This window comes from Carettochelys insculpta, chromosome 15 (genome assembly GCF_033958435.1).
Source record: "Carettochelys insculpta isolate YL-2023 chromosome 15, ASM3395843v1, whole genome shotgun sequence".
NCBI classification, from domain to species: Eukaryota; Metazoa; Chordata; order Testudines; family Carettochelyidae; genus Carettochelys; species Carettochelys insculpta.
Window position 1 is genome coordinate 5,527,894 of NC_134151.1, and position 24,553 is coordinate 5,552,446.

The window sequence follows — 24,553 nt, forward strand, 5'->3', positions numbered from 1 at the left end:
TAATGAGGTGCTGCATATTCATGGCAGTGCCTCATATTGCAAAGTGCCGTATTACTATAGTCCCTCCAAAAGGAGGGGCTAGTGTGGCCACAGCCATAAAATTATTCCCCCAACCTCAAACGGGAGTGGTTTGGGTAAAAATGTTGTAAAGTGGAATAAATTTAGCAAATTCCTATTGGAAATTAAAAGCACTCGTTGAACACACAGGCAACCCCAGAGCCCACAAAAATAAAGAAACAATAGTACTTTATCAAAATACTCAATTTTATTTTCACATGTACATTTAGTCTCCCCACCATTTCCATTTGTCTGACCACCACCTCTACTATGCCTTATCAAAACATTCCATACATATTTAAAATGAAGCAAAGGGTGGAGTCCCGTCTTTAAAAACTAAACAGGCATTTTGAACAACACATTCTTGGCAAAGTATTCTGGACGACATTTATCAGACACTGTAGGGAAAGTTCTTTCAGCATTTATAAAAAGGACAGCCAAATATTAATGGTTACAGAAATAAGACTGCAGATTTTAATGAATGGTTTAAACTGTTTTCTTACAGAGTCTGTCTCCATTGCCAGAGAGCTTGAATAACCTGAAAGCATACACAAAAATGTTAGACACTGAGAAAGTAAGAATGGTCTAACTAATATTCATAATAATACAAACTGGAGGTAAAATGGAGTGAACTACACCTGGATAAAGTATTTCAAAAACCATCCATCCTGTATTTTGCTTTAACTCCATTATTTATACTATTGGTTAAAAGTATAAAAATAGAGCAACAAATGCTGCACTCCAAAAACACTGTATTCTACTCTGAAGATGAGCGCACCACTTCTTAAACATGCAAAACCACAAATTATCTTCTGAAAGCTGCTATTTGTGGCAAAACAACGGGCAAGTAAGGTGGCAATTTTCCACTCTGCTTTCATCCCAATTAGACACAAGAGCTTAAAATGACTGCTCCTCATTCTTGTTGGAGGAGGAACAGAAAGGCGGATTTTACGTAAAAATGTGACAGTAAACCCTTTAAAGCTATGCTGAGTGTAAGTCATGCACTCTGTTGAACAGCATACTTAAATACAAGTTATACTACACAGTGTTTTTAAAAAGACTGCACACTAAGAATTTAGTTAAGCAGAGGCAAGAGGAAGGGCGTGGACCAGTCAGGCAAATACTGGCTGAACTCTGTCTGCCCTGCCTCAAGTCTGATCCACTTCAATAGCTGGGACAAATTGCTTTTAAATACTTTCTTTCAAAAATCGCTGATTGTCTATCAGTCAATATAACACCTTTGAACCACTGGGAAAAACAAAACCTTTTTCCAGTGACATAATTCCTTGTGTTTCAGTTATTTTGATTAGTAAGTCTTAGACTTCCCTATGTCAAGCAATAACTAATCTTGGACCTGCCTGATACCAGCTTCTGGCATGTCCTCTCAAGAGCTAAGCTGACTTTGGAAGACAAAGAAATAAGACTGCTATAATACCTATTGCAAAACAATTCCCCATTCCCAGCCATTCCCTAACAAAAGAAAATTTGAAATCAGACTACACCAAGTAGCCAAATTCAGCAGCAGGGAAAACCACAGCTCATTTCCTTAGCCATTATGTTGCCAAAAGGAAAATTCTGTGGGTTTAGTAAGCAAGAGATAATTTACTAACCATATAAAAACTGGAAAAATGTAATAAAACATTAGTTTTTCCATCTTCACCAACTAAACCCTTAAAAGACTTTCCATTTATTTAATGTGAAGTATTGTTTGTGGTTTGAAACAGTCCAAAGCTTACAGAGATTAAAAATGGAAAAGAAACTATAAATCTTATTACAAAAGTTCTTTTGGATTTTTCCAACCCACAGTAAATTCAGTTACCTTCTGGTCCTGTGTCCTGAAACAATTCTTCACATAGTTGACAAATTTGGCTTCCAGTTTAGGAAGGGCCGAACCCTATTGGGGAAAAAAAGTAAAAGGATTATAGTGTACATAAAGCTGCAATATACAGAGAACCCTTACAAGAAACCTTATATCAAAAGTTCAAATAAATTTTTCAAAGCTAACTATAGTGTCAAGATATCCTGTTGTCAGAAGTAATTTAAAATATTGCTTTCCACAGGATCAAGGTTCTTTTCCCAAACCCGTCACCCTAATATGAGGGCCTTAAATATGCAACCGACTCATTAAAAACAAGCCTAATTCAGCCTCTATTTATCACACCTCAGCAGCCAACGCTTTTATAGTTGATATTGCGGGTTGTTACATACTTAACATTAATCAGCTAAGCTGGCATGCATCTCTAGGATTCAATGTACAAGTAATTTTATAAACAAACGTTTTAAGACATCCAAGGACTCGGTCCTCAGCCCAATCACTATTGTCCTTTATATCTGTTAAGAAAGTTATGTTGTATTTATGCTGTCAGATGATTATTTAGAGCAGCGATACACCTAACACAATGGGTGAGTGTGCACTAGCAACTAACTTTTGAAGTTAACTTTGAAAACGGGCACTACTTCAAAGTAGCCAGCAGAGTCCACACACATTCTCCCCTTACTTTGAAGTTAACGTCAATATAGGGAGCCCAAGTTCCAAGTCCTTACTTCATTCCCCTCAAGGTAGGGTGTGTGTGTAGATGCTCAACTCTGAAGTTGCTTACTTATACGTATTTGAAAGTGAGCAACTTCGAAGTTATTTTTGTAGTGTAGACACAACCAATGAGAAAGCTTAAAATGCCAATTTTTTCCATCCTTAACATCAGACAAAGTAAATTTTCTACTAAGTGTCAGACTACATTGTAGAAACAGTTATGTTCTTTAAAAGTTAGACAAAGTGGGCAGCAGGACTTGCACCTTTGTCTTTCACAGTTTGGCTCAAAACAATACTAAATATTTACCCACTGTGGACAACTCAGATGCTCACATTCACTCCAAGTTAAATCCTCTGTAAAGTGTGTGTTTCTTTGAAAGTAAGTAAAACAGATTCAGCTTACCAAGCAATAGACTTGATCACACCTAGCCATACCACACAGAAGAGATGGGGTTTGCACCAACAGACTGAGTTTAGGCACTCAGTAATATGAAACCATGTTGATGAATAATATTTGACAGGTCCCCCACAAGGGTCTCTAGGGCCAGACCAAATAATTTTTTACTTATAAGATGAAGGCCAAATTTTCAAAATTTGTGCATCCAGAATACCCATTAGACATTTAAAATGGATTTAGTAATTTCAATAAGACTTTAGGGCTACGCCTACACTAGAGAGTTGTGTCACCAAAACTGGGGTTTTGTCAACGCAACTCAGTTTATACACAAAATGCATTTTGTAGCTAAACCACGGACAAAAAAGCTGTGGATGCTCTGGAGGCCCTTTGGTAGACAGAGTGGATCAAAATATAGATCCACTTCTCTGTGCAGACACGATCTGTTGACAGAAGTTTCATTGGAACATCTTGTCTGGCAGTAACTTCTATAGACAGATGCTGCAAGTGTAGATGTACACCAGGTGTCTAAGCTTGAAATTTAGGTTTGATACTGTGGACAGTGAAAAGTGAAAATATGAAACCCAGGAATGGCATTTTCATGCCTTCAGCGTCTACTTCTCTCTGCCTGGATAGTACTGCTGAACTACTTTAAAAATCAGTGACAAACTACTGCACTCAGATAATGAAACAGTTTAAACTCACCTTTTCTAGGGTTGCTTGCATCTTTGCTTTAATCTCCTCTAATGAAAGAGGTACTTTTGGTGATTTTGGAGTTTGTGGTTTATTTTTCTTTTCATTAGATGGTGGAGTCTGAAACAAAAAATGTATTACACATTTTGTAAAGATTCTGCAACTGCCAAGAAGCTACTATAATTCTATTACTTCAGCTTCTCTTTTTGAAAAAAAATTATAAACACATTGCTCTAACAATACAAAGAAAGCCACTGAATAGATAAAATATATTGACATCACTACATACATGAGTACTGTTTCCCTATTAAACTGACAGATGCACCAATCTATTTTATGCTATCAATCTCGAATAAGCTATTAGAAACGGAATCACAAAACAGAAAAATTAATCTGTGGTCGTCATTTCAAGTGGTGACACGTTTTGAGGGGGCATGTATGCAAACTACAAACTTTAGAGCATGATGTCTATGCTACAAATAATTTATTTAGAAAATACCGTGTACTGTTAAGGTCTGTATTACCAAATCACAGAAAAACATCAATATGCATTTTTCTTTGAAGGACAATTAGCTACTACCAGCTCTTCCAAAGAGAAATGTAAGAGTGGAACTTAAGAGGAAACTTCTCAACTTGAACGCTAAGAAAACACCAGCCTAAGGGTCATAGGTTATCAGCAATGTCTGTGAACAGTGGTGTGTACGTCTGCTCCAACATTAAATTATAATTCTTTAATGATATAGCCAGCTAAAGGAATATCATAACTGCAAACCTCTAGTTACTTGGCTAGAAAACTATTTGTCTTTTTCACAAAAAATACTTGTCTGAATAATGACAGGAGCTTGGGTTTAAACCCAATCTTGTCTCCTTTTCCATCACTACTGAACTAAGTTTAGTTAGCACTCATCCAAAACAATCTCAATGAGCAACTAAAAACCCAAATGCCTGCTCCAGAAAGCCATGCACACAAAAACCCCCTGCAAACTGGACTACTGGCTTGCCAACTTAAATCTAGCTTGGTATGTTTCCTTAGAAGACTGTTAATCTTGATGAGTTCAGGACACTATTACAAGAAATCCTCTGGCTCACTAATCGTGGCGGCAGGATTTCAAAAATGTTTAGAATGATTTCTAGCAATTCATTTTCCTGGCTTACAATTCACAGGTAATCTGTGAAGAACAAATGGAAAGGACCTTACATGCAGTCCATGCATGAGAAGCAGATAAGATGCCTGCTTCACACGGACTTAAGCATCCTTTAAATAGCATCAGAAACTCAGGTTTAAACACTTACATGAATTGAAAACAGGTCATCTTACTTGACATGAGCAAAGATAAATCCAAAACTCTCAAAGGAGGTGGTCAAGATCTAACCACAAGGCAGTGACTAGACCATATCCAATTTTGTGCTGAACCAAATTTTGGAGATTAAGCATTATAGGAAATTTAAGATCAGAGCTGGCTATCCCCCACAATCCATGGTTAGTTGAGCTAACCTGGGTACTAACTGTTTGCAAGTTCAGATCATTGTTGACTGGTTGCTCAAGTGCTTGTGTATCCCAGTTCTTCTTAACATTATCCTGAACTCTGAAGATGTGGATAATGGAATGAGTCTTGTCAAAGTGAGAAACCAAGTTCCAGATGAATGCAACTAATTGTTATACCACTTCCAATGTTCTTTTATTTATGTCTAACTGAACATTTTGATTATACCTAATCACTTACTTTTGATTTAGATGCTGGGGTGGACGGCTTAGAATCTTTTCCGTTCTGCTTTGATTTCGGAGTATTTTTTGCTGATGAATCCCGGGCAGGCTGAAATTTAAAGAACTTTACGCTTAGCAGCTTCACACAAGAAAAGTGAAGATAGATAACCACAACATTGAAAACAAACAAACGATTCAATAATTATGTTGAATAAACATACTTTTATTTTAACTTTTTAAATATTTCACAACTGGTAGGATTTAGTCTCACGTTAGACAACACTGATTTTCCACTACACTCCTTATACCATGTGTCTACACGTGCCTCTTCCTTTCGAAAGGGGCACATTAATGAGTGGGTTTGAAAGATGCTAATGAGGCGCTGCATATTCACTGCAGCACCTCATTAGCATCTTTTGAACCCGCTCATTAACATGCCCCTTTCAAAAGGAAGAGGCAAGTGTAGACCCAGCCATAGTGAGGGAACACATTTTAGCAGTGAAAATGACCAATTTCAATGTCATAAAATTGTCTAGGCTATAAAGATCCAAGATGTCACCTAATCCACTCCACACATTCTGGTCAGTTACACATGACAGTAGAATAAGCAAATTAATTGCCACACAGTCTGCACACTTTCTGGAACAAAGAAGTTGTACATAGGAAGTACCTTATTTTTTTAGTCTAGTGAATCCTAAATGAAATCCAGGACTACTCTGACAAAGTCACTTGTGCTTTTTTCTGTTCCAAGTAAACTCTAGAGGCAAGAGAGTAGCTTGTACACTTGAATCTCTAATCTGGCACATTGGGGGGGGGGGGGGGGGGACTATCCCTACGTGTTTTTCTGTATTTTTTGTTTTGAAGGTGAAAATGAAAACTGTTCGCAAAGTACTGAATTTTTATTTCACATGAAGCAGACAGCCGTAAATACAGGGCCTGGGATGGACAAAGAACAGGAGCACACATGGCTCTGCATCTTCCACAACTTCCAGGCCTCACCCTTCCCCAGTTTGGGAATGGTGGGGGAAAAAGTATCTCAAGACGACCTTTTTTGCACTGCTGTTCCCCCAACCAGAAAGGGGTGAGAAGGAGCTGAAGTGCAGAGCTGCGTCCTCCTCCTCTTCGCAGGGTCTGGTCCACAGGTATACCCAGATCTGGGACATCTATATTACAAAGATTCTAGTCTAATATTATCTAATGAGACTCTGGCAGCAGAGCAAACAGTGGCCCATAGTACTCCTACAGGCACTTGGTGAACAAGAAGTGCCACAAAACAGAGCTAAAGCAGAAGAACACACATCAAATGGGGAATTTGCTAGGCCATGTGTTAATTACTCACTATGGAGAAGGAAAAGCCCCACGATGCCATTTAGATTTCCTACCAACGTGTCCCAAGATTCATACTTAAATTTTAACACTACAATTCACTGATAAACATGAATGTGCAACTGAAGGAAAACAGGCTGTGAATTAGAAACCGCTTTGCTATTTTAGCATAAGTTTCTATACAGACTGGTTGCAAGTTACAGGAAAACCCCAGTTCTCTGACAACTGGGGCCAACGAGTGGTCAGATGCCCAAAAATGTTGGATCATCAGGGGTTTGGTGAGGGGTCATGGAGGGGGAGGCTGGGGACTGGCTTCCTGGGGTGGGCTGCTGCAGAGCTGGCTCCCTGGGGCTGGCATATGCCCACACATCAGGCCACAGAGCCCTGCAGGCTAGGCAGCCTGCCCCAGCACCATCTTCCCAGGCAACAGCCTGGGTGGGCAATCCCAGCAATGGGGGGTGGGCAGCCACTGCTGGCCCCAGCGGAGCTGCCATCTGTGCAGTGCTAGGAGAGATTATTCAACGCCCCCCCCCAGTTATCCAGCATCACAGTTGTATAACTGGGGTTTTAGTGTATTTAAAAATTGAGTCCTTTTGATTAAGGTAATTTCTGAAATATGATGTGATGCAAAGACAGAGACAGAATACAAGTATCACTTTCGTCTAAGGAATCTTCTTCTTAAACCCTTGTACTCCAAGCAGAGCATAGGTCTCCTCCACTTCACTTGGCCCCAGGACAAAACTTCTAGCTGACTCCAGGAGTATTATCCATCAATCTCAGTAGATTTTCTCCACATTGTTCAAGGTTTTCCTCTTTTGCATTCTCCTTGCAGGTTCAATTTGAGAAGCTGACAGACTATGCTGCATGGCTTTCTGAGCCTGTGCCCTAGCCACCCTGACTTTCTTCTCTTGATTTGGATGTCAAGTGGTTCTTGTCCTTCTCTGTCACAAATGAGGAGCTTTGGAACAAAGTCTTGCCCTCTGGTATCTATTTATGAATGTATGTAGCTTATGATTTGAAGACCTTTCAGTACACCAGATCTCGCATCCACACCAGATCTCACACTTCAGATTTATGTTAAAGATCTGCAATTTCGTCTTCAGACACTTTTTAGGAGCTCCACATAGGATGAAGAGTCTTGAAAGCAACCATTGCTTTCCCAGTCCTGGCACCGATATCCTTCTCTGTTTCTGATCATAATACTCCCCAAGTAGGTAAACTGCTCCACACGTTCCAGACCATCCCCCTCCCAGTGCGAGTGTGGTGTTGGGACTGTTTGATCCTCACTGTCTTGGTGTTTCCCTTGTCAATGTTCAGTTCAGTCACCGACGCAGTTTTATCTAGGGTTGTGACCTTTTCTTCCACACCAGTGTAAGAGAACATCAGCAGCAGCAAAACCCTCTGTTTTAAAAGTGCCCCATTGACGGCCGTGTTGTCCTGTTCATAATCCAGTCCATTCTGATCAAGAACAGGAAAGCTGACAATCAGCACCCTTGTCACACTGAAGCATTCTGCGAAGACACCACTGTGAACAACTTGGTATGTCAAGGATTTGTATGTTGAATGGATGGATAATTTTGGATGACATGCCACAGAGTTTGAGCAGTTTCCACAAAGTGTCTATCAACACTGTCAAAGGTTTTTTCCAAACCTATGAAGGTTGGGGAAGGAGTGTTTGCTCAAGCAACTCTTTTATGATCACTCAGAGTTGCTATTTGGTCACTACAAGATCTCTCACTTTGGAAGCCGGCCTGTTCTTCTCTGAGCTCCCTATCAACTTCAGTCTTCAATAGGATTCTTTGGAAATAATGAACGCTTTTCCTGGACTAGACAGTAATGTGATGCCTCCCCAGTTTTGCATTCCTTTAGGTTGCCTTTCTTGGGAAGATTAATAAGGTAGACCTATTTCCAGTCTTGCAGAATCTTCTCAGTATCCCAAGTTTTCCCCAACATGTTATAAATCATATTGCCTGATATCACACTGCCTACCTTGACTGCTTCTGCATGGATGCTGCCTGGTCCAGGTGCCTTTCTGCTCCTGAGATGGGAAATGGCTTTTCTAATTTTTTTTTTAGATCAGTTGTTGTTAATTTGCACAGGTTTATTTGTAGGTGGTAACTCCAGTCCCTTCCTTGTCATGGTGAGGTGGCTTGTGTTCCTCAATGACCCAGAGAGCTATACCAGCACGAGCTACAGCTCCTGGAAGTATCACCCAAACTGGACATGTCAAAGGGTAGAGACCAGACAAACACAGACCACCAAGGTACAAGGGTTAGCAACCCTATGTTTAAAAAACAAACATTACAGAAATATCAACAAAGAAACCTACAACTACACAAGTCATGGGAGGAGTTGGCAATCCACATGAATTGAGAATGAAGTGTGCTGGGGAAAGCCAAAAGGAAGCTGCCCTGCAGGTGACCCTTCTCTCACCCAGGACAACCACCATTTTGATATGTGGAACATTCAGAGAAGACAACAGCTTGCAATAGAGATAAAACAGCTTAAGGAGTACACACAGACAATTTTCAAATCAAATCAATCACTTGCAGTGAAAAACAACAGATGTGTTTTTCCCAGGCAGATGGATATTTCATTTATCTGAAACAAGACCTCTCTCAGTATAAGTTTAAGATGGAAATGAGCTTCTGTAATACCTGACATATCCTGAACTTTATTTCCAACCTGCTCTGCACTTGGCGATTAACAGACCCAGCTGATACTGAAAACCAGGCTGCATCCCATTTTTGCTATGGGACCTGCCTTACAGAATCCTCTGGCCCCATATCCACTTTCGTAACACAATTCCTGGAGTAATACTTATGCCTACAGCCGGCAGAAAATTTGGTGTGCACCTGAAGATACTGTCATTCTACTATTACATAACCTGGAACACTCAAATTTAGCAGTCTTGACCTAGCACATATGCCGTTTGAGAGATGGAAAAATATACCAAGGAGAGTTAAGGCACATATGTATCAGCATGCAAAGGAAAAAAAACTAGGATTAACTGGAATAATTAAAAGTAACCTGGAGTTTCAAGACAAGTAACACGTTCGTATCCTAAGTCAAAATAAAATTTTTTGCTCTAAAGTTTTAAAATTTAGAGGCACTGATTGAGCTTAACAACTGCGACAACAGAAGCTGAATAAAGAAATAGTTATATTAAGCAGATGAAGTTTTCTGAATTAAATGAAACCTGATGGTTTCATTTTATATCACAAACTAATAGACTATATGCACAGCCATGCAGAAAACTGTAGGCAACTAGCTCAGTTTTTGCATTATTATAAAAGCTCTCAAAGCTGAAACAGAATTTCATGAAATAACCAGCAAGGTACAATAGTCACGTACTGGAGACAGAAGTTTCAACTACCCAACTATCTAAACATCACTAAAATGAGAAGTTTTGTGGCACCCTCACAAACTAACAGACTTCTGGGCACATAAGTTTTCGTGGGCAAGGACTTGCTTCATCAGATGCTTTGGAATGGAGGTTCCATAAACATGACTTTTTCATTGTAATTTGACTGAAACGAAAGACCTGCAAGTTATCAGAAATCCAGACCGGCAGTCTCTAATATGACAAAGACTTACTTTTTTCACTGGAATCTTCTCCTCTTCCTCTTCGTCGTCGTCATCATCACTAAAATCAAGAATTCCATTATTAATGCCCATACCAATAAGAACATAAGTGCCTCAATTAAGCAGAATAGTTAATTTTCAATAACTCACTCCTCATTCCCCAATGAAAGCTATTACAGTGAAGTAAGCAAACTATGCCAAAAGTAAGCTTGAAAAGACAATCTGAAGACTAATGTTTTATTACCCACCTTGAAAGAATGTGTCAAGTTTAGAATCTTTCAAAACACTAAGATACTGTTTTTCAAATTTTCTTCCACTGACTTCACTAAGCGTTTGTCTACACTACCTCCCTCCTTCAAAGGGAGGACGGTAAGTAGGGCGTTGAGAGTTTATTAATGACGTGCTGTGCTGCATATGCAGCACTTCATTAAGCAAAGTCCTTCCCACAGCAACTTCGAAGTTTTAAACTTCAAAAGTGCAGGCCTGCATCTAGCTGCAGCTCACCCACCGGCACTTCGAAGTCCCTTTACTCCTCAAAATTTTCACCGGTGGCTGAGCCGCAGCTTGATGCGAGCTGGCACTTCGAAGTTGCCGCAGGAGGGAATTTGCTTAATGAAGCATATGCACTGCAGCACTTCATTAATAAACTCCCAACACCCTTCTTACCATTCTCCTTTCGAAGGAGGGAGGTAGTGTAGTGTAGACGTAGCCTAAGAGTAGTTTATCAGAACTGTGCACTCCAAGATTACATAGCAGTTACATTTCATAACAGTTACATTATTGGAAGTTGCTATTTCCAAGTATGTACAGCATAAGCTACTGACAAGTCTGCAGAGTTTAGCATTTATTTAATAATTTTAAAAGAAGCTTTAAAATGTTCTATTAAGAAGTGTTCAAAAATAAAGGTTTGACCTAAAATTGCTTTCTTCCCGTCAGATATCCAGAAAAGTAGCTTTATTTTTCTCTATTTCTGCCCCATTTAGTTCGCTCTTCTGCTTTTTTCCTCACCTCCGATATTATCCTCTACATCAGCACATTAATATGCAGGTAGATGATTTTAAAAGGTTTTGCTGAGAATGTCAAATTTCATATTCTGTAGTTTATTTTCCCTGACAAGTAGCAAAGCAGCAGCCTCTCAAAAACGTCAGCAAATGCATCTGAATGTGTGCTTCAACAAGACAATTAGCCCCAACTTCCAATAACTGACAGGGAATATCAACAGCATTTCCTGCAAATTTGAAGGATGGCTGTCATTTCTTTTAAAAAGATCCCATAACTTTCCAAAATGCCTAAAACAGATCCCAGATTTGAATCACTGTGGAAAGGAATCTAAGCAATGCAGCAGTAACATGTCCTATGAAACCAGATATTTTCTGGGGATAAGGTTCCCAATAATTTCTTGGCTAATTAAGAACTAAATGCAAAATGCTTCAATTCAATATCATGGTTTTCTTTTCATGCTCTAAAGTCACTACTTCTGAAAACTAAACATTTCAAGATGTATTGCAAAAAGCAATAAGATACGCACTCTTCATCTTCATCCTCATCGTCGTCATCTTCATCCTCATCATCTTCTGACAATTTTGCTTTTTTCTTTAGGGAAAAAATTTGTTACACATCTGGTTACAAAGTTTAACAACGGGGTTTCTGAGAGCAAATACAAATGGCATACAACACTCCCCATAAAAAAAGCATCATATCCCCATTAAGATGAAGGCCTCTTCTACAGAGATGCACCAGTTTAAAGGTGTCACTGTGTCAAAATAATTAACCTGGTGCCAACCGTGTGCTGCCACTGCAAACAAATTTAAACCTGAGTTATACTGGCTTAATTGGTACAGTTAAATTCAGACAAACTAAACTGATACTAATTTAAAACCAGTAAGTGCCAAGAATCTGATTTAACTAAATTAAAAGATTACTTGAACCACTGTAAATTTTCATTTATTGGCATTAGCAGAAGTGATTCTTCTACTTACATAAAAAGAGCTTTACCAAACTCATGAAACAAGAACCAGGAAAAGAAGGCAAGGTCTAAACATCACTGAAGAATAACTTATTAACAAAGGACAGCCTAAAGCAGATGGGCCTATGCACTTACGGGATTAAAGAGATAATAGATGATGCAAAAAATAAGCAAAGAATTCGGGTCATTTAAATGTTTATGGATAAGCTTCATGCTCCATATATTTACAATGATAAGAGTCAAAGCTGGCAATATCAGATGTTATCTAATCTGGTTTCAATGTGGTTAGAGAATTTAAACATATGCTCACCATAAGCCAAGATGTGTTTGTTTAAAAAAATACAGCTGATGCTACAAAACAGATTATCTGGCCTGGAGTCCTATAAGAGAAGGCCCATCACTGCATTATCTGCAATTTCATCATGCAAGAGACAGCTTTCGCTATACCCCCAGAATTTTTATACTAAAAAAGCAAATTGAAAAATATCAATGTCAGGCTTCAAAATTACTGATAAATATACTTAAGAACTAAGCACAGGAAAGCCTTAGTACTGATTTCCAAGATCTAAATACCAGATAACCTTTGTCCTATAGTTATTGATAGTCATCACCCTAATCATGGTAAGGAATGCAAATGCTTACATTCTGCTTTGGGAGACAATGCCAGAAACTTTATGAAGCTTCGCAACTCTACCTGTGGCGTTTTAGCTGCTGTCCCACTTGCTGGTCTCTTTGATGCAGCGTTTAATACCTTCACTTCATCTTCCTCATCTTCTGACTCTGGTTCTTCCTCCAATGCTAAAAACAATACATAAACATTCTTATATACAGTCACAAGTGTTGAAAATATCAGGACCATTGAATAATATAATATAAAGAAAAAATATATCTAAATTTTTAAATGGGAAAGAAAATCACTATCAATTTTCCAGGGCAGGAGTTCCCTTGAGGAATTGCAGAATTAATCAAGGAAACAACTTAGTTTTTCTACTAAGCTCTAACTATCTGGGGCATCTATCTATATTGAAATTATAGTTTATTTTAAAAAACAGCTTTATGGAGGAATATTTCACGAGCTATGCGGTTAGTCGTATATTATTAGCAAAGATGTTGAGTTCTTCCAGGGACAACGGCGATTCATTAACATAATTAGCTTCCATTTAAACATGAAGTGACACAAGTTGTTTCCAATTTCTCTGGAGGGAAATGGATTCAAAAGCAGTGATATTTTCTCAGCAAGAGGAGCTGAAGAAATTAGGTGTTAATGATCTGGCAAAGCGGGTCTTTGCTCGCGCAAGCTTATGCTTTCTGTTAGTCTGTAAGGTGCCATGGGACTTCTTGATGTTTTTAATGATAGATCTAAAAGCAGAGGCTGAAAGCGGAACAAGGGGACATGCATCTGTGGCATAAGGGCCCTTTTTGTCCTAGTGAGTGGTAAAGAAGGGAGCTTAACCTAGGTTGAGACACAAAACACCAATTTGGTCAGTTTAGATGGTATTCTGTTTTTCTGTAACTAACATGAAAGTTGTATTTAAAAACACATTAAGACATACAATACATACCTACAAGGTGCTGGCCACTGACATAAACAGGCCCGGAACCACATTTCAACCTCAGAACAACTGGAGGTGTAATCTCAAAGCCACCCAAAGAAACCTATAGAGGGAGTATCATGTTTAACAGAATACTGTTGATGGTAAATTAGCAAACACCAAGGCAGCCACCTGAATGATGCTGAAACAATGAAAATGCTAGAGAAGAGAAAGCCAGCACTAATAACTGCAACAAACCAGCAGCTTCCTCACTAGCAACAGTCAAGAAGGAACTGTCAGGATGTTCGGCAAGTATCATTTATAATCTATGTAAGAGTGAGACCCAGTATAGTACCTCACTCATGCTCTTAGTGTTCCACAAGACTTATACTGAACAAGTAAGGCCAAAAGAGAACCCTTGCAGGTATCCAAACTCTCACTAGGGCATGAGAACAAGACAATTTTTATCTCACTGTACAGACCATCATAATCATGCAGGATGTGTGGATCTGCCTGGGTCCTTAATTCCATTTTCACAACTGCCTCTTCACATTATTTCCTCTATGAACACTGTAATCCAAAACCTTCCCCCAAATGATATGTACAGGTGCACCTGTAGTAAACTATGCTTAAGGAGTAATATTTGTCTCATACCTGTCCTGGTACTACAGAATTCATCAATAAAAGGAAGAGAAATGAGTCTCATGCAGTTATGACTGAAAAACTAGGTATACATCTGTTGAGTAACAATACAATACAATTCATAAACAAGTAGCTGAAATCACGCTGAATTAAGGAAAACTCAACTGGACGCAGATTAGAACAAACCAGGCTTCCATTAAATGATTTAAGAAACCTAAGACCACCCAAAAATGTTGCCATATTTTAATTAAAATGGAAGATGTAAAAAAGTTAAAAATTCCTTCTGTTTCCAAACTACATGTGACAGTTACGCCCAAACCAAAAACCTGAACATGGACTAGAGAACCATCCCAGAACCCAAATGAAACGGCCAAAATATTTTAAAAGTTTTCCCATTTTAACACTCAAACTTAGGAAACAAGATTCACACCAAAATGTACCAATAACGTATAGGGTTGCCCTTACCGTAGGCTGTACTGACATTTTCAAAGATGCCAGCGTGACTTTTACAGGGTTCCCTTCATAGTCCAATGCCTCTGCTTCTATGACATGTAATTCATCTTTAGCACCAGCACCCAAACTGACCTATGTGAGATATGAAATAAGTTATCCTTTAGGGGAAAAAAAGTGAGCCATCATTCTTAACCTGTAAAACGATTACGAGGAACTTTTACTTTGAAATGCATCTAAAATTCAGTCTCTATTTTAAGTATATTTACCCCTTAAGACATTTCTTTGTTATTTTTTCCCTGTTTCTGCAGTGATACCACTGGAGACTTAATAAGCATTACACTAAAATTTGATACAATCTGCATTATGGGTTTCTTGTTACTGAAAATTAATAAAAATTAACCTTTATATACAATAAGAAACATGGAACAACAAGTATAAGGTTTTTATAACAATTATACAAATATACAACTAAATAAGTCAGCTAGTCTCTAAAACCATATGGACAACAAACTCATCTAGTGGGCCAGGAGAATCTGGTAATGGCTCATTTCCGATTGGTGGTGCACATTTACACATGCTTTGATGTGCATGAATTAATTCCACACATGGGCTGAAAAAGTTTAGAGGGAACACTGGTCTGGGATTGGTTTATATTCTTTCAGTGGCTTATTCAGTCTTTTAGACAGTAACATCTATCTCATGAGACACTCGCTCACTTCATGCAAAATAGCAGCTCTGTTTAATTGTTCTCCTTCTATTGTATGGCCCAGATGTATCGGCTGTCTGACCGACCGCAACTGTTCTACGTCTGTTGATTTGCTCCATTTCCTTGTGGCAAGAGGCTGCATATGCAGCTCAGAAGAACTGCTAGCAGCCCCCTCCAGGAGCTGTGAGCTATAGATGTGTTTCTATCAGGAATCAAAGTAATTTACACATTTGGCCATATGCTAATCTAGTCTGACCTCCTATACAAGCACAGGCTGTACAACTTCCACAAAAGAATTCCTGAAGCATTTTTTAGACAAAAATGCAGTCATGATTTAAAAGCAGTGATGGAAAATCTGCCATGATACTTACTAAATTGTTACTAATCTACTAAAAAACTAGCCCTCATTTCCAGTCTGAATTTGCTTAGTTTTACTTCACAAACACTGGATGGCATTACACCTTTTCTGCCTTATTGGAAGGACAATTTGATCTTTGTTCCACAAATACATACTTTTAGATAACTACCAAAATCACCCAACCTTGTCTTTGTTCAGCTAACTAGACTGAGCTGCTTGAATCTATCACTGTAAGACCACGGTATTGAATCATACCCAACTAGCCACATTATTCTGAAAATATACTTCTTGTTCAAGAGAACTGGCCACAATGAACCAACCAAAAAGCCACACGTGAATAGCGCCTAGAGTGCCGGACACCATGGCTATAAGGGAAGTTTTCATCCCCTTGTTTTCCTGACTCTTCTCTGGACCCTCTCCAATTTATCAACATCTCTCAGTATGTGGATTTCAAAATTAAAGGTAACAGTAGCACCAGTCCCAAATACGGAGGTAAAATAACCTCTACACCTACTCAAGAAAACTATTCAGTTATTGATGTAACATGTAGTAACCCATAAAGTTTGTATGTGGTTTATTATACTATAACCCTTTCCTTCTAAGCATATACCTAATGAGGATTACATTTTACCTAGCTCACCTCATGTATTATGAGGATAAAGTGGAATGTCTCTATCTTGGAAACTCTTGGGAACAGTGGAAGTTATGCTGAGTGGCATCTCTGGACACTACTGCGTTACAAAACTAAACATATTAGACGAACAGAAGTGACTGAGAACATCCAGACTTCCTACATAACAGACAACAGAATTTTCCAGCATTTTTCAATCCCTATTCAAATTATATCAAAGATTTTGAGACAAAGAACTCAATATCCAGTGATATACACTGTCAAGGCTTGGTTTCACTTTTCATTAATATGGGAAATCCTACTGTTCACTCTGAAAATATACACCACCTTTCATAAACAGAACATGACCTGTTCATATTATATTCTCTACAAATTTTCAAATGTTATCCTAGGGTTTAACTCTCAGACCCTCAAGAAACACACTGTCATGATTCTCTAGCCCTCTGTGGCCATATTTTTAAATTGACCTTATTTAGAGATGGATTACTTTTTAAATTACTATCCTATTAAATTACAAGAGTTATGTTCAATATACTGAGTACTTGGGAAAAAAAATTTCCATAGTGATGCTGCTGTAAGGAAAGGCTGTCCTCCCTCCAGACTCCATATGACAATTGTAACCAGTCTAGTGGAAAAGCAAACATGCTTCTGGCAAGTGGCTTAACTTTATTTTCTTGGTTTCAGCACATGAAACTAACTACTCTAAATAAGAATGGTTTCATCCCCCTGCACTAACTGCAGCAAAGGCAACACCTTCCCCCACAGCAAGAAGGATGGCAAACTTGTTCCATTGCATGCAGACTTGGGACACTATTTTTAGAGCAAAATTTCTTACATCTTTGACTAAACAACATACTTTTGGCTCCAGGGAAGTCAGGTTTCATTTACTAAATGAAGGAGCGAGCAATAAGTTTTGCAGGCAGGCGGGACAGGGCACCAGCAGCACACCACAAGATTTTGGTAAGTGGCAAAGGGCTGTACTTCTTTATGGCGAAAGTACAGGGTGGTCTGGGATGGAAGTTGGGTGCAGAAGGGAACTTGGGGTAGTAAACTCAAGCTGCATCTACACTAAAAGATAAATCAGTAAGTCAGCCTAATTTTTCTAAGTGCCTATCCTGACTGTAAATTCCATTGGCTTGATTTACGGAACACTAAAATCATAGTAACCTGATGGGCATGGTGTTCATTTGAATTTAAAATTCCAAATGCGGTGTAGTGAGTGTACACCATATGTTTAAGTTGAATTCATAAGCCATCAGAGAGGTCCCACAGCTCTCTGCTTTGGCCTCTCACATTGCCACTGCTCTATTCAGGGAGGCCTTTTATCCACCTGAGGTATGTCTCCCTCCGCTGACACAATTTTAAGTCAATGGAAGAAAATATTTTCATTAGAGTGGCGGTTCTCCGGCACCAAATTTTTTATATGGGCTTTATAAGAGGCCACAGGGGCTGGCTTCAGTCAGGGGCCTTTTAGCCACTTGGGGAAAGTCTTCCTTGGCAGTCATGGTTTTCAGGGCTGGCTACATTTGGGGGTCTTTAACAAAGGGGCTGGCTTTATTCAAGAGTCTTATCCACCCCCAGCCATAACTGTTTTTAATATTTCATTTGACTTTCAGTGTAGCAACCGTGTCTACTTAAACATAAGGGTCTTCTTTGACAGGAGGCCTAAATCCAGATTCAGGTCCAAACATAATCAAACAAACAGTCTCCATGAGCTGTCACCATTTTCAAAGCTGTCACAGCTGCTGTCTTTTAACCACCCCAAACCATTATTAATGACCTGAGTTTGAGTTCACTTGGCTTTCAATTTCAGCTTAGCACCCCTCTTTCCCAGGAGACCTAAATACATATCCAAGTCAACAATGAAGCCTAGGCACATCACTCATTGGGGCAGTCGATGGATCTCCCTGGGCCATCATGGTTTTTGGGGTTCTCAAATGTTACAATTTTTAGGTGCTGGCTATAGCCAGGGATCTTTTTGCTGCCCCAAACTGCATGTTTCAATGAAAGTGATGTAGTAGCTATGCAAAGATCACAGCTCTCCAAGTAAGGCTTGCAGCAAGCAATATTCTTGTTCAGGTGACCGGGGGCGGGAGGAGCACATCTTTTTTTGGCAGGTTCAATGTGACTGTAGTCTGGGGTCTTTTAGCTGGCTCACACCATAACCAGAAATTCTTCAAGTTTCACTGTAGCACCTCTATCTATTTAAACATACTTAACATAGCAGGGGAAAGAGGGGAATAAAATCTGTGACCCTATCATATACTCACATCTATTATGGGGCCAGAATGCTCCAGGGCTCAGGGATTTGCAGAATAGGTTCCCACAATCCACTGCTGCAGCACTCGCTCTAAGCTCAATTTTAGCTACTTGTGTGTAGCAGCAGGCAGCTGGCTTTGTGGGGAACATGTGATAAGGTGAAGATGCTCCAAATCAAATGGATAAAACAGTGTTATGAAATCAATTTAAGAAAATAAATTTTAATCTCATAGTGCAGATGCAGCCTCAGGTGTAGGATAGGGTGTGAAGTCAGAGCATTTGGTTGTGATCCTGGGCAGTGTATTGGGGTGCAGGAGGGGATTCTGGTCCACAGGAGGGATGTAAAAGGAGATTTACAGCCAGAGGCAAGCCTTGGACAGAAGCTGCTTATGTAAGCAAGCCCAGCCCACTGGCTTGGAGTGTGTGAGTGACACACACACACACACCCCCCCTCCAAGACCAGCCAATAGGAGCTCAGATGGCAATGCACTCCCCACTCTGCTCCCCCTCCCTCACCAAAAAACCCTTCTCACTTCACAGCCCTAGGGGCCAACTGTGGGCCAGATCTTGTCCAGCCCGTACTCGCAGATCACTGATCACTCAAAATGAAGTTCTTCTAAACAGGATATCGCTTATAGGAACTAGCAAGAGAACACCTCAGCAGACTTCTGTATCCAGGTCTCTTCTATCATTTGACTTTTACTGATTACAATTTTGTACTCTTCATATTACATGATTGATTTGGGCTACATATTTCACAAATAAGCACAGTTAACTCTAGAAAAAGAGAAAAAAATTAACATTTAAATAGTTAATTTATGCCCTTCTCACACAAAACATCTTCTACCCACTGCAAACATGGAATAATTTTCACACTTTGATTTTTAAACATATGAATAGTTGTGAAAAACATTATCCCCTTTAAAGTTCCCTACCAGAAAACCAACCCACATGTGGTACAGTGAAAATCAATTTAATTTTGCATTTCAATGCCAGTCTTAGAAGGAAAGATCCTCTTTACAAGTGAATTCATCAAACTTCTGGAAATGCAGAGAATATTTTCTTCATTTCAGTTTATTCAATTGGTTCAATTAAATGACTAGCTTGTATACACTCTAAAAAGTGGGAAGTTAAAAACCAGGAAAGTTTTTTCCCCTTTGTTCCAATATATGAAACTACAAATGAAAGGATAAGATCTATTAACTGTAAATTTTAATGGACTGGTAACAATACAGTCAATTCACTGAAATTACAGATGAGACTTCCCTTAGCTTCAAAATGCAAATGCAAAGTCAACCTGTGGAACTCATTGCCAAAGAATGCTGTGAAGACCAGGAAATTTAACTGGGTTCAAAAAAGTAAATATAGTAGGGTCTTGACATTCACAAGGGTTCTGTATTCAGAACCCTCACAAATGTTTTTCCATGAATACAGACACTCCTGCCCTGGGGCCCCAAGGGTGTGGGGCAGCCAGCAGCACTCCTGCCCAGGGGCCTGGGGAGATGCAGGGGATATGGCCAATCAGCTGCTCACAAATAACTGAATTAGCAAAGATTAAGTTCACCAATCGTGAGACCATACTATAGATAAATTATTGAGGGTGGGTTCATCTATGGCCATTAACCAGGGTGGACAAGAATGGCATCTGTTCATCAGAAGCTGGAAAAGGCTGACAGGCTGCATCACTTGATTTCCTGTTCCATTCATTCCCTCTGGGGCATTTAGCAATGGTCACTGTCAGAAGACAGGGTACTGGACTGGATAGCCCCTTGGTCTGATTCAATATGGCCAGTCTTATGTTCAGCTTTTCTTTTGTGCGCTAGCACATTTAAAATAGCTATATTAACATTAAAGCTCTATGTTTTAATTTATTTGCACTTAATATGCAAATACAACATGAAACAAAAACTGCCTAAAATAAATGCATCACTCACCATTTTCTAACATAGGTAAAAACTAAGAACCTGAATAAGTCCAAGCTATACTATGCAACAGCTTACATACTCAGTATATAGTGTAACCTAGCTAACCGAAAACTCCATCAGAAGTAGTATAAAATATATTTAGTTGTGAATCAAAATATTTTTATCAGCAAATGAAAAACCAACCTCTTTTGTAAACAAAGCACAATAAATGCAAAACTTGACTAAAACTGAGTATTTAAATTAATGTTTCTTGATTTCCATGATTCTAATTGGCATCTCAAATCCCCTCACCCTGGTATAAGGCAAAATACATTTATTTTAAATACGGGTTTCTCTCCAGCATCACAAAACAAGGATTCTTAGTAAAATTAGTTTCACTGCTTAAAAAGTTAGCATTACAGAAATAGAAATGTTTGAAGTAATTTTACATTTAAGTAACTTCTACACCAAATTACTTGAGTAGCTTTTACGGTTCCATGCTATGACTAAAAAAATAACAGAATATAGCATCCAACACTGAAAACTACACATGGTGGAAGAATGATTCAATGAATCAGTTACGATCCCATGAGGAGAGCAACTTTTCACAGCACCCTAATCTTGAGTTTGCAGGACTAGGACTTACTGTTCTCAATGACAACTGGTGTTCATTTTCCTCATCATCCACTTTGAAATGATACTCCTTATCTGCCTTTAGTTCACAACCTGTAGATTAAGTTAGACATAAAACATTTAAGCGCTAAAACTGTACCTTTACTTATTGCATGCTAGAATCTTTTCTTCCCTAGTACTTTGTACTCTGCCAAATTCCCGTCTCCGTTTAAAAAAACATTCTGCACGAAATGCGGGGTTCTTCGAACCTCACACCTCTGATTTACCAGCACAAAGAGATCTCAATACCAACGTTTACCTCTTGGTGAAAAGAAAAGCGCCAGACCGTTTGCTAGTATGCCGGAAAGCGGCAGCGCACAACCCTTGGTCGTCTGTTCCGCCCATCAGGAATTTGCAAGGGACCCGTAACCTTCAAGGGGTCTCAATCATGGGCGAGCTGCGGAGACTCTAGCGTACTGGCACAGCAGCTAGCTGAAGGGAGGGCCGATGGCGTGTGAAATAGTGACCTACGGGGCCCGCTTCCGCGCGCGGCCCTTCCACGTGCTCCGCCTGCACCACGCGGCCACGTGCGCGCCAGGCGAGCGGCGCCGGAGAAGCGCGTCCCGGGCAACCGGCAGCTCCTGGGGCTGGCGGGCGGGCGGCGCCAGACCTGGGGGCGGGAGGGGGGGGTGAGAGGAACAAAGCACAAGCCGCTGCCAGGAGCGGAAGGCCGCAGCCGACGCCACGTGCTAGCAGCCGCGTGGGGGGGGGGTAGTGGACCACTAACACTCCTCGAGCCGCACACGCAGCGCGCCCCCCCCGCCCCAGCCTGCCCCCCTCGGGGCTGGCACCCCCCACCACACAAGCGGCGTGGGCCTAGGAGGCCGCACCATGCCCGCGAGAGCAACGGGCCCAGGGCGGGGAGGGGCGGGGGCTACCGCATGCGGCCCCGGGCAGGGCGCGGCGTTACCGAAGAGGAAGGTCTGGGGGCGCAGGGGGCCCATGTTTTCCATGTCCATGCTGCTGTCCTCCATGATCTCGGGCCTGCGGCTCAGCTGCCAGCAGCTACGCTCCGGACGGAATCTCGCGAAGGAAAGGTAGTTTTCCGCCCACTCCCATTTATAGACCCCGTGTTCTCGCGAGAGCGGAACTCATTAACCCCGCCCCTTCCCCTCGCCGCGGTAGCCGGGCGACCCTCTGATGTCTATGGTGCGCCTGCGCCAGCCTCGGTCGCGTGCTCCTTCCCCGCCGCGTGCGCTCACCCCAAGTCCGCCCCCCCAGCACCAAGCGACTGGGAAGAGGAGCGCTGTGCGCTCAAAATGGCGGCCCGTGCGCCCCCTCCCCTCAAGCACAAGGGAGCTGCCCTTGTGCTGTCTGCACACGGCAGGGCCGGGGTCCCCCGGAGCTCTGTGCAGCTGGGGCTGGGCCGCGGGGGTGGGGCTAGGCCGCCTAGCGGTTGCCCCTGGCTGTAGCGCCGCTCACCTCAGCTCACCCCCGGGCCTCGGGGTACAGCTGGGAGACGGCGGTGGCGCTTCCGGGGTTCGATTTAGCGCCGCTGCTGGGGACTGTCGGGGGAGTGAGGGAAGGCGAGCGGAGCGTTCCTCCCGCTGTGGGGACGGCACAAGTCGATTTCGGCTGCGCGGGCTCCCGCTGCGCGACTCAGGCTGCGTCTAGGCTCCCGCGCTCCGTGGAGAGAAGCTCTTCGGGAAGATCGTTTCCACAAACCGCCTTTCCAAAGAGCGAGGCCGCCCCCGAAAAACCAAGCAAGCCACGCCTTGGCGAGAGAGCGTCCCCAGGGAGCCCCCTCTTTCGAAAGAACGGGCCCGGGATCGAGAATTGCAGAGCACGAGGACTGGTCTTTGGGGGAAAAAAGGCCCCTCGGGCATCTGCACCTGGTCCCCCACCCCCCCAAAAAAAAATCTTTGTGAAAAAGGCGCTCTGCCTCATCTGGGAGAGGAAGAGGGCTGCTGGAAAAAGTGCTGGGTTCTTTCCCTTTCAGATGGAAAGCGCTTTTCGGGTGTAGATGCTCCATGGGTTCTTTTGGAAAAGGCCCAGTTTCTTCAAAAGAACTTGCTAGTGTAGACGCAGCCGCATGCTGCTGGAGTGGCAGCTCTTAAATCAGTTTTTCCCAGTAGTGTAAACCTGGCGTAGGTCTACCCTGCAGTTAAGCCCATGCCCCCTGCCTGAGTTTTGGGCTGAAGGGTTGCATAGATGTTTGGGGCTGCAGTGCAGGCTCTAGTGGCTGTGGGAGGGTCTCTGAGCTGGAGCTGCAGTTTCTTTAGCCAACACCTTCACTGGGGAGAGCTAGGCTGTGTCAGTGGCGGGTGCGTAATTGTAGCCTAGATGTTCCTTAGAGCTGTGGTTTTCCAACAGGGTCAGGACACCAGAGTGCATTGCAATCACATTTTAATGGGGTTGCCAGGCCTCACATTAGACGTGATGGGAGATAAAGCCTGAGTTATATGACCCAGGGCTGAGGACTTCAGTCCTCTGTGGCCAGGCTGAGTGTATCAGGTCCTGCCTCAGGCTGAAGGTTGGGCTTTGTCCCTCCTCCCAGGAGGTCCTTGGGCTTTGCCTCCTCCACTCGCTCCCCAGGGCTCAGGCTTTGGTCCCCATGTCTTGGGGTCATGTAGTAACATTTGTTGCCTAAGGAAGTCATGGTACAGTGAGCGAACCCTTGCCTCAGAGTTTTAATGTCAGCATAGCTAAGGGACGATAATGTGTGTGTGTGTGCACATGCGCACACACCAAGGTGACTACAATTTAAATATGATTAAAGTGGTATCACTGCATAGTTAAGGCCTGCGTGAGGAATGAATCAGTTAAAACTGTTGACATTCAATTATCATCATGGGAATCTGAGTTAACCCTCACTGAAATAAATGGTGCTGATCACGTTCTCCAAAGTATTCCTGGCCTTCTACAAATGCACATAGAAATAGCTGCATCTCTTACACTTGGGTCAAGGTCTGCAGGGCCAGCTTTTGGCTATGCCAATTAGAGATGTGCTCCTTAGTGGTTACCACACTGGCCTTGTAAATGCAGGGTTAGAAGTCTGTTCCTTGTTTGGGCTACAAATGTATTTCATGATAATGCTTTCAAGTTCCAAGGGGCAGGTTAGATAAACTTCTGTCAGGATGATGTGGATGGTGCTAAGTCCTGCTGAGAGTGCAGGGGACTGGACTTAATGACTTCTCAAG

The 24,553-nt window shown here is 41.4% G+C and overlaps 1 protein-coding gene across 1 annotated transcript; it reads right to left on the reverse strand.

Moving 5' to 3' along the window:
* Nucleotides 1–243: 243 nt before the first annotated feature.
* NPM1 (nucleophosmin 1) lies at nucleotides 244–22,456 on the reverse strand. Its single transcript, XM_075009385.1, has 11 exons — nucleotides 22,324–22,456; nucleotides 21,388–21,467; nucleotides 14,896–15,015; nucleotides 13,819–13,912; nucleotides 12,951–13,054; nucleotides 11,819–11,883; nucleotides 10,303–10,351; nucleotides 5,399–5,488; nucleotides 3,687–3,794; nucleotides 1,877–1,951; nucleotides 244–595 (listed from the first exon to the last, which is right to left on the reverse strand). The coding sequence occupies exons 1-11, from the start codon at nucleotides 22,385–22,387 to the stop codon at nucleotides 557–559; spliced, it is 888 nt and encodes a 295-aa protein (XP_074865486.1). The 5' UTR covers nucleotides 22,388–22,456; the 3' UTR covers nucleotides 244–556.
* Between the last annotated feature and the right edge of the window lie 2,097 nt (nucleotides 22,457–24,553).

What these genes read in the sequence shown, in the direction of transcription:
- NPM1 (XM_075009385.1), bottom strand. Translation starts at nt 22,387, where the DNA reads ATGGAGGACAGCAGCATGGACATGGAAAACATGGGCCCCCTGCGCCCC. An exon ending in CCCCAGCATCTAAATCAAAA is followed by an intron (nt 3,795 to 5,398) that starts GTAAGTGATTAG and finishes TTTTTGTTTCAG; the next exon opens with ACTCCACCATCTAATGAAAA. An exon ending in TCAGGACACAGGACCAGAAG is followed by an intron (nt 596 to 1,876) that starts GTAACTGAATTT and finishes GTATGCTTTCAG; the next exon opens with GTTATTCAAGCTCTCTGGCA.